The sequence below is a fragment of the Erinaceus europaeus genome, chromosome 2 (genome assembly GCF_950295315.1).
Source record: "Erinaceus europaeus chromosome 2, mEriEur2.1, whole genome shotgun sequence".
Lineage (NCBI taxonomy): Eukaryota > Metazoa > Chordata > Mammalia > Eulipotyphla > Erinaceidae > Erinaceus > Erinaceus europaeus.
In genome coordinates, this window is record NC_080163.1 from 87,134,958 (window position 1) to 87,149,850 (window position 14,893).

A 14,893-nucleotide genomic window follows, 5' to 3' on the forward strand; every position below is an offset into this window, starting at 1 on the left:
AGAAAAGAACATCTTAGCCTATGTGTATATTATATATATAAAAAAAGATGCAAATTACTTGCCACAGGATAAATGAATGACCATTGCAACTCTATGGGGAATTTGGTTTTGTATATTACCAGTAGTATAACTTCTCCAGATCTTTAACTACTGTGTGGCTGAGTTGAATTTGGCTACAGAAGGTATTGTCTATGTAGGAAATATGGAACTCTGGTGGTGGGAATTGTATGGAATTATAACTCTTATACTATAATCTTGTCGATAATTAATAAAAATTAAAGAAGAAAGTAAAATAAATTATATGAAAAAACATGGTAAAGAGAAATGATAAAAAGGATAGGTGTGTCTTACTGAGCTCTTAATTTTTATAGGCATTATTTAACATCCATAAATTAATTTAATATTTATAGCAAACATCTGTGCAGTTTCTAGTACTATTTTAATATGTGTAAACTAAGGACCAGGGAGATTAATCTGTACCAAATAATATAGAGCATATATGTGGCATAATTAAAACTTGGGGCTGCTATCTCTTGACTTAACCTTTGTAATATTTATTTTTTGAAAATTTTATTTGTTTTATTTTTGAGAGAGATGCAAAGAGAGACACACGGAGAGAAATACCAGAGCACTGCTCAGCTCTGGCTTATGGTGGTGTGGGGGATTGAACCTGGGATTTAGAAGCCTCAGGCATGAGAGTCTGCATAACCATTATGCTATCTCCCCCACCCTGTAATATTTCTTCATTAAACATTCCTGGTGATCAGATAGTTCCTTTACATTAGGCTTTCTGACTTAAAGTAATTTTTTAATACAATAGTGTATTAGTTCTATGACTCCTTAAGTAAGCAGTGTCATTTATTTAATTTAGTAAAGCAGATTGCAGAGACATACTGGTTGTACTTAGAAGTACCGAGATTGTATTTTATTTGTTTCTCAGAAGACTATCTAAATTGCACACATAAGTATAAGTGAAATCTGTCTTACAGAAACAGGACGAGATCCAGGAACCGCTGTACTCTGCTCACCAGTCTCTGAGCCTATTGGAGGTAGCCTGCTCCGTGAGGCTTGAACTGATGGGGAAGATATGAGGTCTATGCCAGTCTGTCTGTAAACACAACAACATTCAACTGAACACCAGGTGTAAAGAGAAGAGTGATCTTCCCTCAGCAGCCCCCCACCCCCAATTTGAGTAAACAATCACAACGTGCTTCTAAAAGAAATGCTAAAACAGAATAATCTGTTTTAGGAAGATAGAGGTGGAGAGAGGACTGCCCACAGGACCTAGTCACATTCTTCTTTGCTGTCAATCTGTAGTTACTGATACCCAGCTATGGTCCCAACTTTACAGAACATAGAATGGATTGAAGAACCATATTCTTCCCTTTAATTAATGCCCAAAATCTATTAAAAATTTAATAGTGAAATTCTAATGTTACAAGGTCGATTTTATACATCAAAAATATGTTCCATTTCTATCTATACTCAAATAGCATACTAGAATAAAAACAAATTAAGAAAACAGTATCATTTGGATACTGATTTATCACAAAGAATAAAGCACCTAGGGATAAATGTAACCAAGGAAGTGAAAAATATTTACTTTAGAAGCTATAAGACATGATTGAAATGGAAGAAACAAAATAGGAAGTCATCTCATGCTCATGGGCAAGTATTTTTAGACAACATCAGCCGTGTTCAGGGTGGTATGGCCAATACGAGCAATACGAGAAGTATTTTTAAAACGACGATTTTGCTGAAAGCAATATGTAGATTCATTGCAATTCCTATAATATGCTTTCTTTTTGACAACAGTATTTATTTATTTTGAATAGAGACAGAGGAATTGAGAGGGAAGGGGGAAGAATGTAGAAAAGCATGGGTCTATGATAAGGTGTTGTCAGGACATGCAGAATTTGTATAATGAAGACATGAAGTTTTTTTATAATTTTTTTATTATCTTTATTTATTGATTGATAGAAACATCCAGAAATTGAGAGGAAGGAGGGGACAGAGAGACACCTGCAGCACTGCATCACCACTTGTGAAGCTTTCCCTTTGCAGGTGGGGACTGGGGGCTCAAACCCGGGTCCTTATACACTGCAACATGTGTGCTCACCCAGGTGCATCACAACCCGGCCCCTGAGACATGAAGTTTTTCAAATGAGGCCATGAAAACTCATGCAAGATCAACTCACTATGAAAATTTCATTTCTTCTCATAACTGCCTTATAAGTACACACCCTGCCTTTGTATTTTAGTGTAAGTTAAGTAGACATGCTAAATATTCAAATTAATGAGATACTTAGAAAAGTGTCCCCATAAAAATTCAACAGAGGATAGTTTGAAATAATCCATCATCTCTGTTGACAAGCATCTCTGTAATCTTTGATTTACCATGCAAGAAATAAGACTTACAGTTTTGTCCCCCTCAGCACTTCATCACTGTACACATTAGGGGTTTTTAGTCTCTGTGAGTCTGAAGTCAGAGAAGGCAGCCTCCTATGTCCTGGTGTTTTCCTTGAAGAAGTCTGTAGACCTCGGCTATCAGAGATTCGTCCCAGGTGATGTCGCGCTGAGGAAAGAGCACTGGTCCCCACACTCAAGGATTTGTCTTCTTGCTCATTCCTGGGTGAGAGAAAGTAAGTGAGTTACTCAGAGGTAAGCACTGAGGGAACAGGGACCTATATACCTTCCTGTTACTAGGCTATATGCTTTGCACATACTTCCCAGTATGTGTTGAATGAATGAGCAAACTATCATTTCCAATTCAATTTCAGTGAAAAGAAACAGTTCTAAGGTTGTCATTATTTTTAATCAAACAGTAAAGCCTACAAAATGAAGACTCTACATTGATTTTTTTTTTTTCTTTTCTCGTGTGCTCCAAGCCAGTAGCAATTATTTTGTGGTTGATATAAGAACAGCACGTATTTATCTGTACATTGGTAATTGCCTCCCCCACTATGCTCAGACACCTGGAGCAGCGAATTAAATGGCATTCTCATTACTTCATGTCCTCAATAGACTTGAGTGCTCAAGTGTGTCCAGCAGAAGGAAGAAGCAGATAAATCATCCTTAATTTATATTTGTGTTGTTGGCACCTTGAGGATACAGGTTTTTTTTTTTCTTTGCTCTGGACAAATCTTTCAATCAGGGATACACAGAAGAAAACAGAACCAGGGAGAGACATCACAGCACTAGAGCTTCTTCTGGTGCCATAGCCTCTCCCATGAGATACTGAGATTCCATCTGGGGGCTCTGTGGTGAAGCATCTCCCTAGTTGATATCTGTAATTATTTCTTTTTTTTTTTTAAAAAATGTATTATTAACTTTATTTATTGGATAGAGACAGCCAGAAATGGAGAAGGTAGGGGAGATAGAGAGGGAGAGAGAAAGAGAAACACCTGCAGACCTGCTTCACCGCTTGTGAAGCTCCCCCCTGCAGGTGGGGGCCTGTAATTATTTCTTATACATACTGTGTTCTTTCTGAAAAATAGGTAGGCCTCTGCTGAAGTGGTTTTGCTTGAATTGTCATCACACCATTCAAATCATTACAGAAATTGTTGGAGAAACGGTGAATCTGGGGAAATTAAGAATAAAAATTGAAAGCCCTTTAGGATTGACAATTCCATTACTGATGCCTGTCAGGAATAAACAGCAAGAAAATAATATAGTAACATGTGGAAAAGGTAATAAAGGTACTCACTCTATCATAATAAAGATGTTGGGAGAGAAATCAAACAAGGAATAATTTGATTCCCTCAAGGTTTTAAACTGTGGGAACACATTATTACATATAGGTCCAAAGATGAAAGAAGTGAGGGAGATTACTGCCACCAACCCTATGTCATCTGACACAGAGGTGAAGGGAAACAAAGTCAGGCTTCACTGTTTTCTTTTTTTTTTTAAATATTTATTTTATTTATTTATTCCCTTTTGTTGCCCTTGTTGTTTAATTGTTGTAGTTATTATTGTTGTTGTCATTGTTGGATAGGACAGAGAGAAATGGAGAGAGGAGGGGAAGACAGAGAGGAGGAGAGAAAGATAGACACCTGCAGACCTGCTTCACCGCCTGTGAAGCGACTCCCCTGCAGGTGGGGAGCCGGGGTTCGAACCGGGATCCTATGCTTTGCGCCACCTGCGCTTAACCCGCTGCGCTACAGCCCGACTCCCAGGCTTCACTGTTTTCAAGTCAGTAATCTATCCTCTTCAAAAATAAAGTGCTCAACAAGGGCAACAAAAGGGAATAAATAAATAAATATTAAAAAAAATAAAGTGCTAAGTTTGAAGTAAATGGAAAGTCTTAAATATGAATGGACCTTCTCAAAGAATAAGGCTAGTCTATTAAACTCTATGAAATAGTCTCATTGACAAATAGACCCAATTACCTTGTTAATGGAATTTTAATAGCCATGCACTTTTGAGAAACTGAGGTCAGAGTTGTAAATACTAAAGGAAAGGGAGACTTGCGGAGCAGCATGTACCTGAGGCGGATTGAGATGAGTAGCTAGGGATATACTTCGAGTTTCTGAACTTCTGGATGGGGGAACACTTGATGCATCAGAGGTATTAACACGAGAAGTGAGCACATGTGAAGACTTAGTCTCAGTTGCTTTCAATTTTTCTTTCTGTTTCTTCCCTTCAAAAAAAATGATATTATTTTTAAAGATCATAGCTTTCCCCCTGCAGGTGGGGACTAGGGACTTGAACCCAGATCCTTGCGGATTGTGACATTTGCACTCAACCAGTTGCACCACCACCCAGTCCCTCTACTCAGTTTTTTTTTTTATTTGTTTTTTAAATTACGAACTTTATATTTGCCATCCAAAGCAAACATTTGTTCTTGAATGATCACAAGTCAGTTATATCACTGGACTTTGCTGTAGAGAACTCTACAGAGAAATGTGCTGACCTGATGCTTTCCCACACACACTGAATGACATGCTTGTGATTTCAGTGGTAGGTGGAAAACCAGGAGCTACATACTGGGACAAGAAAGATTTCTAGTATTATATAAAAACCAAAAAGAATCCCCTTGGCTGGGAAAGAATAGTACTTCCATGAACATCACTATTGCTCCATTGTCTATGATGGCTACACAGAAATAGCAATATCTACTATTGATATTTCTATGATTTATTTCTACTCAGTTTTAAAAAATATTTATATATATTTTTGATTACCTTTATTTATTTATTTGAGACAGCCAGAAGGGGGAAAGAGAGGGAGAGAGACAAAGAGACACCTACAACACTGCTTCACTACTCGTGAAGCTTTCCCCTGGCAGGTGGGGACTGGGGACTTGAACCCAGATCCTTGTGGATTGTGACATTTACACTCAACCAGGTGCACCATCACCCAGTCCCTCTACTCATTTTTTAAAATTTGTTTTTTTAAATCTTTTTATTCAATGAATTTATTACTGGATATAGACAGAGTGGAGTTGAGATGAGAAGGGGGAGATAGAGAGGGAAAGAGACAAAAAGACACCTGCAACCCTGTTTCACCACTTGTGAAGCTTTCTCCCTGCAGGGCTTGAACCAGCTACCAAATGGTTTCACTCATGTGTGAAATCTAGATAACCTATACATATGAACTTGCAAACAAACATAAAAAAAAAACAGAAAAAAAATACCAGAAATTAAAAGCCAGAGGCAAATAAACTTGTTTCTAAGACTTTTGAGAACTATGGTGCTTATCTTTGGGAAGTGAAAGAGTAGGGGACACAGAACATTGGTGGTGGGTGTGGTGCAGAACTATACCTTGTAATCTTACAATCTTGTAACCCACTATAATCACAAATAAAAAAAGATTATAAGAAGTAGTCACCATGCTATTTCCCTAGCCCATAAATACCATTTTTATAATTAAGAAAATAACAATGCCCTTTTGAAATGAGTAAAAGTCACTTGTGAATAAAGGCAAAAACTCATTTTTCTGCTCGCTCCCATCTTATCCTGACTAAGGCCAAGCTAGGGCATAAGGCACAAGGCTAGGCTACAGGGTATTTATTCTTTAATAGGCCAAAGTCTCTTAACAATTACCCGTGAGGGTAATTTCCCGGCTTTTTCTAATCAGCTCTTGCAATATTTCCACCACATTTGTCCAGGCGTGATCAAATGCTTCTGCTGCTACAGCGTCTTTGATACATTCATGAGGGGTAACAGGAGGGACTCCATGTTTATTCCACATCTTACGATGTCGAACTGATTTTTGTTCAAAGCAGTCATCCTCCCTAAGGACAAAAATAGTTCTTATTATTAAAAGTATGCATGGCTAAAGTGAAAATGCTATCGATCATGCATGCATTTATGTCTGTGACATAAATGAATAAACTTAACATACTTTAGGGACAGAGAGGGAGAGCACAAAGTGAAATGTGGACTGGGCATGGTGTATTGCACCAAAGCAAAGGACTCCGGGGAAGGAGGGTGGGGAGGGACTGAAGAGAACCTTGGAGTCTTGGTGCATAATGATATAAAATAACCTAGGTTGTGGGTGAGAGTGTCCTGAAGGGAACCTTCAGGTTGATGAGAAATTGTGCCCATGTGTCAATGACTGCACTGTAAACCATTACCCCTCCCCTAACAATGATTAAACAATAAAATAAAATAATTCAACCCCCCACAAAGCATTGTTTTTTGCTGTGCTTTTTGCACCACTGGAGTCTTGCACATGAACAATTTCACTATTTGGGGTTGACTTTTGCAGACAGCAAAAGACAGAGAGAGAAGGAGTGACACTACAGCGCCAAAGCTTCCCTGGGACTACGGTACCATGTTACTCCCACGTGGTGGTCTGGGGCTTGAAGCTGGGCAGGGCACCTGGTAGGAAAGATATCATACCAGATACGCTATCTCTCTTGTCATCATATTATGAGAGAGAAATAATGGACTAGGAAGGGCATCATTTTGGCACATGTACGTTGTACTGGGGATCAAATTCCAGTCCTGCACTTCACCACTTCCCCACCTCCGCAGCTGCACTCACTATAATTAACTTTTCACTTTAATGTACCAGTTTACAATCACAAGACAAGTATTTTATTTCTTGAGTCATAAAAGAACCAAACATGTACTTAGTGTAGACACTGTAACCTCCCTTTGCTCATCTGAGTGGCCACACACATTATGGCTTCCAGAATGAAGACCACTAGCATTTTTTCATTGTTTCATTTTCATCAGCACCTGAACAAAATTCCTGTTTTCTGTGTTTTATCATCTAAAAGAAAAACAAAAACAAACAAACAAAAAAAGCACTGTTCTGGCATACACAGTTCCTTCTTGAAATCTGAAAACATTTGAAAGGATCATCCTTTGAGTAATTGCAAAAAACACACAAGACATGGAATAAGCATACAATCAAAATAAAAAAAAGATCAGATAAATGCTGTTAAGTGCATATTACTGAGTGAATGCCAAGTAAAATCTCTACTTACTCTTCTTTTCTGTCAAAAGCAAAATATTCTTCAATCTTGCCGTCAGCATCATAAACCTCTTCTTCTAGAGAAGGACATTCGGGTAGGTCAGTGTCCCCTGAACAGCCAGGGTCTAGATGAGCAGAGGCTGGAATGGCTAAGGGGACCACGTGAGAGCCAGAGATGCACAACCTGTGAGGGGGAAGCAGAGCTCCATGGGCATGTGTGCAGCCTCAACAAGACAAGGTTTACATAACTGTGAGGGGTCTGCAAATCATCCATAAAGCACAGAATCCTGAATTAAAAACCACTACACATGTCACTTGAAAAAACTTAAACTTATATTCTTTCTGTTTGTTTCTTTAATAGCTGAGACCTCACATATGGGTGACTTCATCGCTCCTAGTTGACTTTTTCATTCAAGGTGTGTGTGTGTGTGTGTGTGTGTGTGTGTGTGTGTGTGTGTGTGTGTGTGTGTGTGTGTGTAGAAATAGAGCTCCCCCCAGTGTTGTCACTATGTAGCACCAGGGCTCAAACCCAGGTCATGAACATACATGACAAGGCACATTCTCAAACTCATAAACTGTTTCTCTGACCTGAAGTGCATATTCTTAAAAGCATTCTAACACAGGTATCATTCAATTTTTCAGGATTTCTTTAAACCCTAAATGGTTTTTAAGCTAATATCTTCCTTACTTTACTTGTTTTTTAAATATTTTTATTACCTTCATTTATTTATTGGATACAGTCAGAAATCAAGAGGGAAGTGGGTGGTAGGGAGTCAGAGAGACACCTGCGCTTCTCCCCTCACAAAGCTTTCCCACTGCAGGTGGAGAGTAGGGGCTTGAACCTGGATCCGTGTGCATTGTAACCTGTGCGCTCAACCAGGTGCACCACCACCTGGCCCCTTCTTTGCTTTATTGAAAGGATGATAATGAGCCACCCTGGATACATGTGAATAAATGGCACAGACAAATCAAATCTCCTAGTTAAATTACAGGGGTAGACTTCCACATTGCACCTATTACTAATGTTCTGTGACCTTCCCTACCCCCAACCCCATGATAAGCACCATAGTTCTCACAGTCTTAGAGGCAGTAATCTTCTAATTCTGCAAACCATCATTAAATTGCTAATTAAAATATTATAAACTAGAAATAAAATTACTAATGACTAAAAGAAAATAGGAGAGTCTATTCTTCCTTTATTATCTCAGGGCTATAGAATCCATTGCCATAGGCTGCTTGTGATTCTTTGCATTTTTCATAGTCTTTAAAACAACTTTTTCATGTTTAAAAGTTAACTGTTGCTGTCCAATCACATGTAAATATCACTGTCACCACCATCATCATCAATTGAATATCAGAAGCATCATAAAAGAATGCTCGGTGCTTAGCAGTACTATGGTCTGTATCTGTCTCTGTGTGTTGTCCCCTTATTTAAAAAATAAAAATAGGTAGGGGTAGAAAAAAAAAAGAATTCTCTGTATATGCCCATCACTAGAGTTAAGACTTGTGATTACTGAGACCAGATACGAACAGAGATAACTAAAATGCAATAGACACTTTTCCAAATCAATTTAAGGGAACGTACTCTCTGATGTTACTCTTGCTTTCACAGGTATCAATGAAGGGTCCGTGAGCTACAGAACTAGGTTCAGTGCCCTGGAAATGCTGGAACCCTTCATCAGTTGGCAGGATGAGTTGTCTTCCTAAAACTCTGCGAGATAAAAAAGAAAATAAGTTGTGTTGTGCAATTTTAAAAGCAGGGGAGAATAACATTTTGAGGGAGTGTATATAAAGGGATAGGTGCACATTGGTGCATGAGTAGCATTACTGTGCAAACAGAGGAAAGCACAGGATATAGTCTTCCAGCCACTAACACACTGGGGGCAAAGTTCTCAGACTCTTTAAGCTACTGATTTCATTTTTGTATTGTATATTATAAGGTGAATAATAATAATTGCACCACTGAAGTGATGACAGTGATAATACATATAAAATTTGGTAATGTTGGCCCTACAAAAACTCTCTACATCTGTCAGATATCTATATGTTGAGTAAATTATATCAATACACATATTCACTTGTGTTTCTTTGAATTGTTTCCACCTTTCCCTTCTTCATCTTTGTCTGAACTATCTAAGACAATGGTGGCAGAAGCTGGCTTGAATTCATGACTTTTCAGTAAGCACAACACTCTTGGGACAAAAGAATTCACAATTAGGCTTTCATGTGTATTTTATAACCTTTTATATTATGTTTTATTTTATAAGGTACGGGCTTATGAAGAAACAAAAACTATCAACATAAAACCTCCATAGCTTATTTTTGCAGATTTTTCTATTAAGTTACCTACTTGAAATAATCAGAAAATCCATCTACATTTTTATGAGTGTTCCAACTTATTCCTTGCAGAAATAGCATTCAAGAACTTTGGATAATTGAGCTGGATTTTTCCCTTAAGTAGGCTTTTCTGAGTAATTGAAGGAAGAAAAGCTTCCCTAACTGTCCAATTTATCTTCTCTATTTTTGATATAAACAATAAATAATCGTTCCTACATAAAGAATCTTGGCGAGTTGGTAGACCCATCTGTTAATCATTCAACAAATAACTCCTTGGCTCACCGTACCACCCAGGCTGCACATTACTTTCAGAGCTGAGAATAGACCCTAGGTGCTCACATACTAGTGAATGTGAAGAAACAGGATAATATCCACCATTTTGGATTAGCTACTTCTGTAAAAGCCTTTCAGAGGATAAACTAGATACACCTCTTATGCATCCCAGAAGGTGGTGCAGTGGAGATAGCTGACTCTCAAACATGAAGTCCTGAGTTTGATGTCTGGTGCTGCATGTACAAGAGTGATGCTCTGGTTTTATTTCCTCCCTTGTTATTAATAAATAACTAAAAATAGATTCACCTTTCATGCACCAAAATTACTTGAGTATTGGAATGTCTCAACATTTCCACAGACACTATTTAAAAGGTGTGATTTCTCAATAAAGGGTATGTGCTAAGGATGCAGGTAGTTTTTGATGGGGCAGGTGCTTTCTATTTAAATGTGCTAATGGCATTAAATACAACTGGAGGGTAAATTACAACAGTCATTCCAGATAATAACTGTGAACAACTTCCCTACCTCAAATGGAGGGATCTTCTTGCCCACTCGTTGCATTCAGTTAGTAGATTCTGGGTCTGAGGGCTTACTTTCTCTTCAAATAGCATTTCCTCCACCTCCCAGAATAACTGCTGTACTTTCTGTGCATTGACTTTATCAAACTCCTAAAACAGAAGTAAACATTCTGTTGTAAGACTAGATGTTGTAGAAACACGTTTCATTACCATATACATTTAGAGTAAAACATTATACAAAAAAGAAGTGTTATATGATGAAAAATAATGTAGTTGTAGCGATCAGAAAGGACTTCAAATTTTAATCTGCTAATGAATTATAGCCAAATGTCCGCCCATGGTTCTTTAACTAGTAACGATAATGCCTACCACATGGGTTATGAGATACATTTGAGAATTTTTATTTATTTATTCCCTTTTGTTGCCTTTGGTTTTTTTTTATTGTTGTAGTTATTATTGTTGTTATTGATGTTGTTGTTGTTGAATAGGACAGAGAGAAATGGAGAGAGAAGAGGAAGACAGAGAGGGGGAGAGAAAGATAGACACCTGCAGACCTGCTTCACCGCCTGTGAAGCGACTCCCTTGCAGGTGGGGAGCCAGGGGCTGGAACTGGGATCCTTATGTTGGTCATTGTGCTTCGTACCACATGCGCTTAACCCGCTGCGCTACTGCCCGTGTGCTACTCCCACATTTGAATTTTTACAGAAGTATACATGCTGGTATAATTAGACATATAGACAAAGACACTTATGTAGGTACCCAGATTGCTATACCTATGCAAAAGCACATGAACACACATATATACATAGAGAAACAGCTCTCACAAAGTTGGCCCTTACACACCTACAGATATTTGTAACATGTAAGCTATATTTTGTGTTGTGGTATACTGAAAAGGCAATTTCTTGTATAGAAAGGGTAATTTGCCCTTTTTTTTATCAGTAAAGAAAAAAAAAGTCATAGTGAATAGTTACCCTAGAAGGTGTGACTCTTAGTGTGAATTGAAAGCATAAATTTTTATGCCGGGCCTTAGCAAGCTCTTGAACTGAGAGGCTGCAGTGAATTGTTAGAGAGAAAACCTTCCAGTCTTTCTGTATGCTGTGGGTGGTTGGGAGAGTCCCTTGGATCTCACAGGCAATGAAGAGAAAGTAAATATTTCTGCATTTGTGAAAAACAGTACTTCCCAGGAAGACTCCAAGAAAAGGCCCTGACTATTTTTACTTCTAGAACTTGAACAACTCTGAAAATCATCCCATACCTCTGAGTAGCATAGTGCATAGACAGACCTTCTGAAAAATTTTTTTCTGACATTTGTCATAATTTAAAAAAAATTAGGTAAAACATATCAGTACATTTCCATATACATATATGATGTTCTTAACATGGTTAAAATGTTTATTTTAAGAAAGCAATCCTTCTCCATAAGTTGTAGTACTGCAACTATCCATAATTCTCTGAGACATACATCATCTCGCCAAGAGTAAATGGAGCTCCTCTCAGTTGATAAACCGGTGGTAGAACTCTGCATCCCAGACCAAGAGTTATGGGCCTCTGTGGGTGTGGAGCTTCCACTTGAAAGCGATGACACAGATTCACTGCAGGATCAAACATTAAAATAACATCAGTCGTACTTAGTAAGAGAGTGTCTATGTGTCTGTATTGATAAATGACTTTACCTTTCTGAACCTTACTTTTTATTTTTAGTATTTATTTATTTATTTATTGGATAGAGAAAGCCAGAACTCGAGAGGGAAGGAAGCGATAGAGAAGGCAAGAGACAGAAAGACACCTGCAGCCCTGCCTTACCACTTGCAAAGCTTTCCCCATGCAGGTGGGGACTGTTGGCTTGAACCTGGGTCCTTGTGCATTTCAACATGTGTGTTCAACTAGGTGTGCCACTGCCCAGCCCCTGAACCTAACTTCTTTCTTCATTTTTTTCTTTTTGAAAACATATTTATTATTGGATAGAGACAGAGAGAAATTGAGAGAGGAGGAGATAGAGAAGGAAAGAGAAGAGAGACACCTGCAGCCCTGCTTTACCACTCACAAAGCTTTTCTCTGCAGGTGGGGACCAGAGGCTTGAACTTGGGTTCTTGAGCACTATAATGTGTGCGCTTTAACCAGGTGCACCACAGCCTGGCTCCTCTTCATTTTTTTTCTCTTGTAATGTACTAGTCTTACAGCACAGTGACTTTTTATATATTTTATTTGTTTAGTTATTTTAGATAGAAACATAGAGGCAGAGGGGCCAGGCGGTAGCACACCTGGTTGAATGCACATTGCAATGAGTAAGGACGTGGGTCTGAGCCTCTGGTCTCCACCTGGGGAAAGACTTGCAAGCCAAGCAGGGCTGCAGGTGTGTCTCTGTCTTTCGCCTTCTCTATGGTCCCCTTCCTCCTCTACTTCTAGCTGTCTTTATCCAATAAATAACTATTAATAAAAGTAAAAGAAGAAAAGAAATGAAGAGAAAAGGAGAGAAAAGAAAAGGAAAGAAAAGGAAAGGAAAGGAAAGGAAAGAAAAAAAAACATAGAGGCAGAGAAGTAGAGAGAGACTAAAAGAGACCATAGCACCAAAGCTTCCTTCAAGGTGGTGGGGGCCTGGCTTGAACCTGGATCACACACCTGGGCACAGTAGCACACTGTCCAAAGGAGCTATTTCACTGACCCATAATACACCAATTTTGAAATACATCTATAATCTAACTTTTTACTTGACTAGAAAGAAAACTGCTTTTTTTTTTTTTTTTTTCAGAAACCCAAAGCACTGATTTTGCCTCTCATATTCATTATGGGGATATTATTTTTAATTCTGCAATCAGAAGCTTAATTAGGTTAATTCTTTTTTTTTTTAACAGGTTAATTCTTACCAGGTATATTTATCAATAGCTTTCTGCACATTTCTTGTAAAATGTGTAGGTAAAGGTTCTTTGCCTTTTGCAGTAAAATTTGGTTTTCCAGATTCTTCTGATAGTCCTTTTCTGAAAAAAAAGTGGTAATATTATTTATTCATTAAGACTTTCCAATTTTCCTTTGTACAAAGTTAATCATCTCCTTTGATTATGACCCTTAATACACACATACACACACACACACACTTCACATCTTCTCAAGAAGTTGCAGCCTAGAACACCATTATTATTTTTCCAGAATCAAGTTGGTCATTGACCTACATAAATAAAGTAAAAAACTTTTGGCGATATATCCAGAGTGATAAACATTTTAGGTGGACACACCCTCACTATAAAGCATAAAAAATCTAGCAAGTGGACATAGATTGGATATCAGGCCTCATATGTCCCTTGACAAGGTATTAAAAAAAAAACCTAAGTACTTAACTAAAGAAAAGAGAGGACTGAAATGCAGAAATAATTCAAATAGGTTTGACATTCTTGTTTGGTAGATAGCCTCATTTGCTGAGTTTCAAACTATTCAAGTTAATGGAAAACTAAAACAGAAGACTGTTGTAGCATAGTCAGTGTTAATCATTACAATATCCTTTCAGTGAACTCTTAAGGAATTCACTTGTCTGCAGTCAACTTATCTTCAAAATGTTTAATAGCAAACAATTTTAATTATCTTACAGAAATCATATTCCTTTATAACAAATAGCTATATTTTATATTAACAGAAAATGTAGTAGTGATTAGGAAAAAAATATCAACTTTCAATATTTACATTTTTTCAACCAAATCACTTTATTGAAGAAATGTTATTTACAGAATTGTTATCACAGGGATAAGGTTTCACTAAATAGGCATTAGCATACATCACCCATCATCAAACTGACATTCCCTTTACTTTAGGACATTGGATCTCTACTCTTTTTCTAGAACCCATGCACCTTCCCCTTCTGAGTCCTTGGATCTGCTGACATAGATCAAAGTTGATTTATATTTCACCCTGTATATTTCCTCGCTTTTTTTTTTTTGGCTCTTAGATGTAGTGCTGTGATGAAAGTAAGTTTGCATATATCTCTTTTGATAAGTATTTTCATGTTCTTGGATATGTGAGAAAGGAAATGCTAGATTGTGTAGAAGGCCTATTTTTATTCTTCTGTATGTAGCTGCCCAATTTATCCAACACCATTTTGTATCTTAAAATCTCCTGTCTCCGGTTTCCATGCAGCTAGAAGCTTTCCGAGCTTCTGTGCCCAGGCTTAGTAATTCCCCAGGCAAGGCTGCCTTCCTGATCTCTGGATAAGACATGTAGTCCTGTATTGGGAACTTCACTGCTGTTAGATTGTTTCTATGACTTCTCCTCTCCTGGACAGTTGATTTCTTTTTGTTTCTGGCAACTGGAGTTCTTCTTTTCTAAGATACAGTTTTTCATATGAATTCACC

The 14,893-nt window shown here is 37.8% G+C and overlaps 1 protein-coding gene across 2 annotated transcripts in view; it reads right to left on the reverse strand.

Annotated features, from left to right (window-relative positions):
• FAM149A (family with sequence similarity 149 member A) overlaps positions 1-14,893 on the reverse strand; it is a 34,496-nt gene that overhangs the window by 4,200 nt on the left and 15,403 nt on the right. For both annotated transcript variants that reach the window (XM_060183699.1, XM_007517679.3), the window contains exons 2-11: positions 13,421-13,531; positions 12,019-12,148; positions 10,561-10,703; positions 9,011-9,136; positions 7,439-7,609; positions 6,045-6,235; positions 4,485-4,639; positions 3,477-3,580; positions 2,419-2,628; positions 988-1,108 (exon numbers count right to left, since the gene is read on the reverse strand). In XM_060183699.1, coding sequence (XP_060039682.1) covers positions 988-1,108; positions 2,419-2,628; positions 3,477-3,580; positions 4,485-4,639; positions 6,045-6,235; positions 7,439-7,609; positions 9,011-9,136; positions 10,561-10,703; positions 12,019-12,148; positions 13,421-13,531 — 1,462 coding nt within the window. The remainder of the gene's footprint in view (positions 1-987; positions 1,109-2,418; positions 2,629-3,476; positions 3,581-4,484; positions 4,640-6,044; positions 6,236-7,438; positions 7,610-9,010; positions 9,137-10,560; positions 10,704-12,018; positions 12,149-13,420; positions 13,532-14,893) is intronic.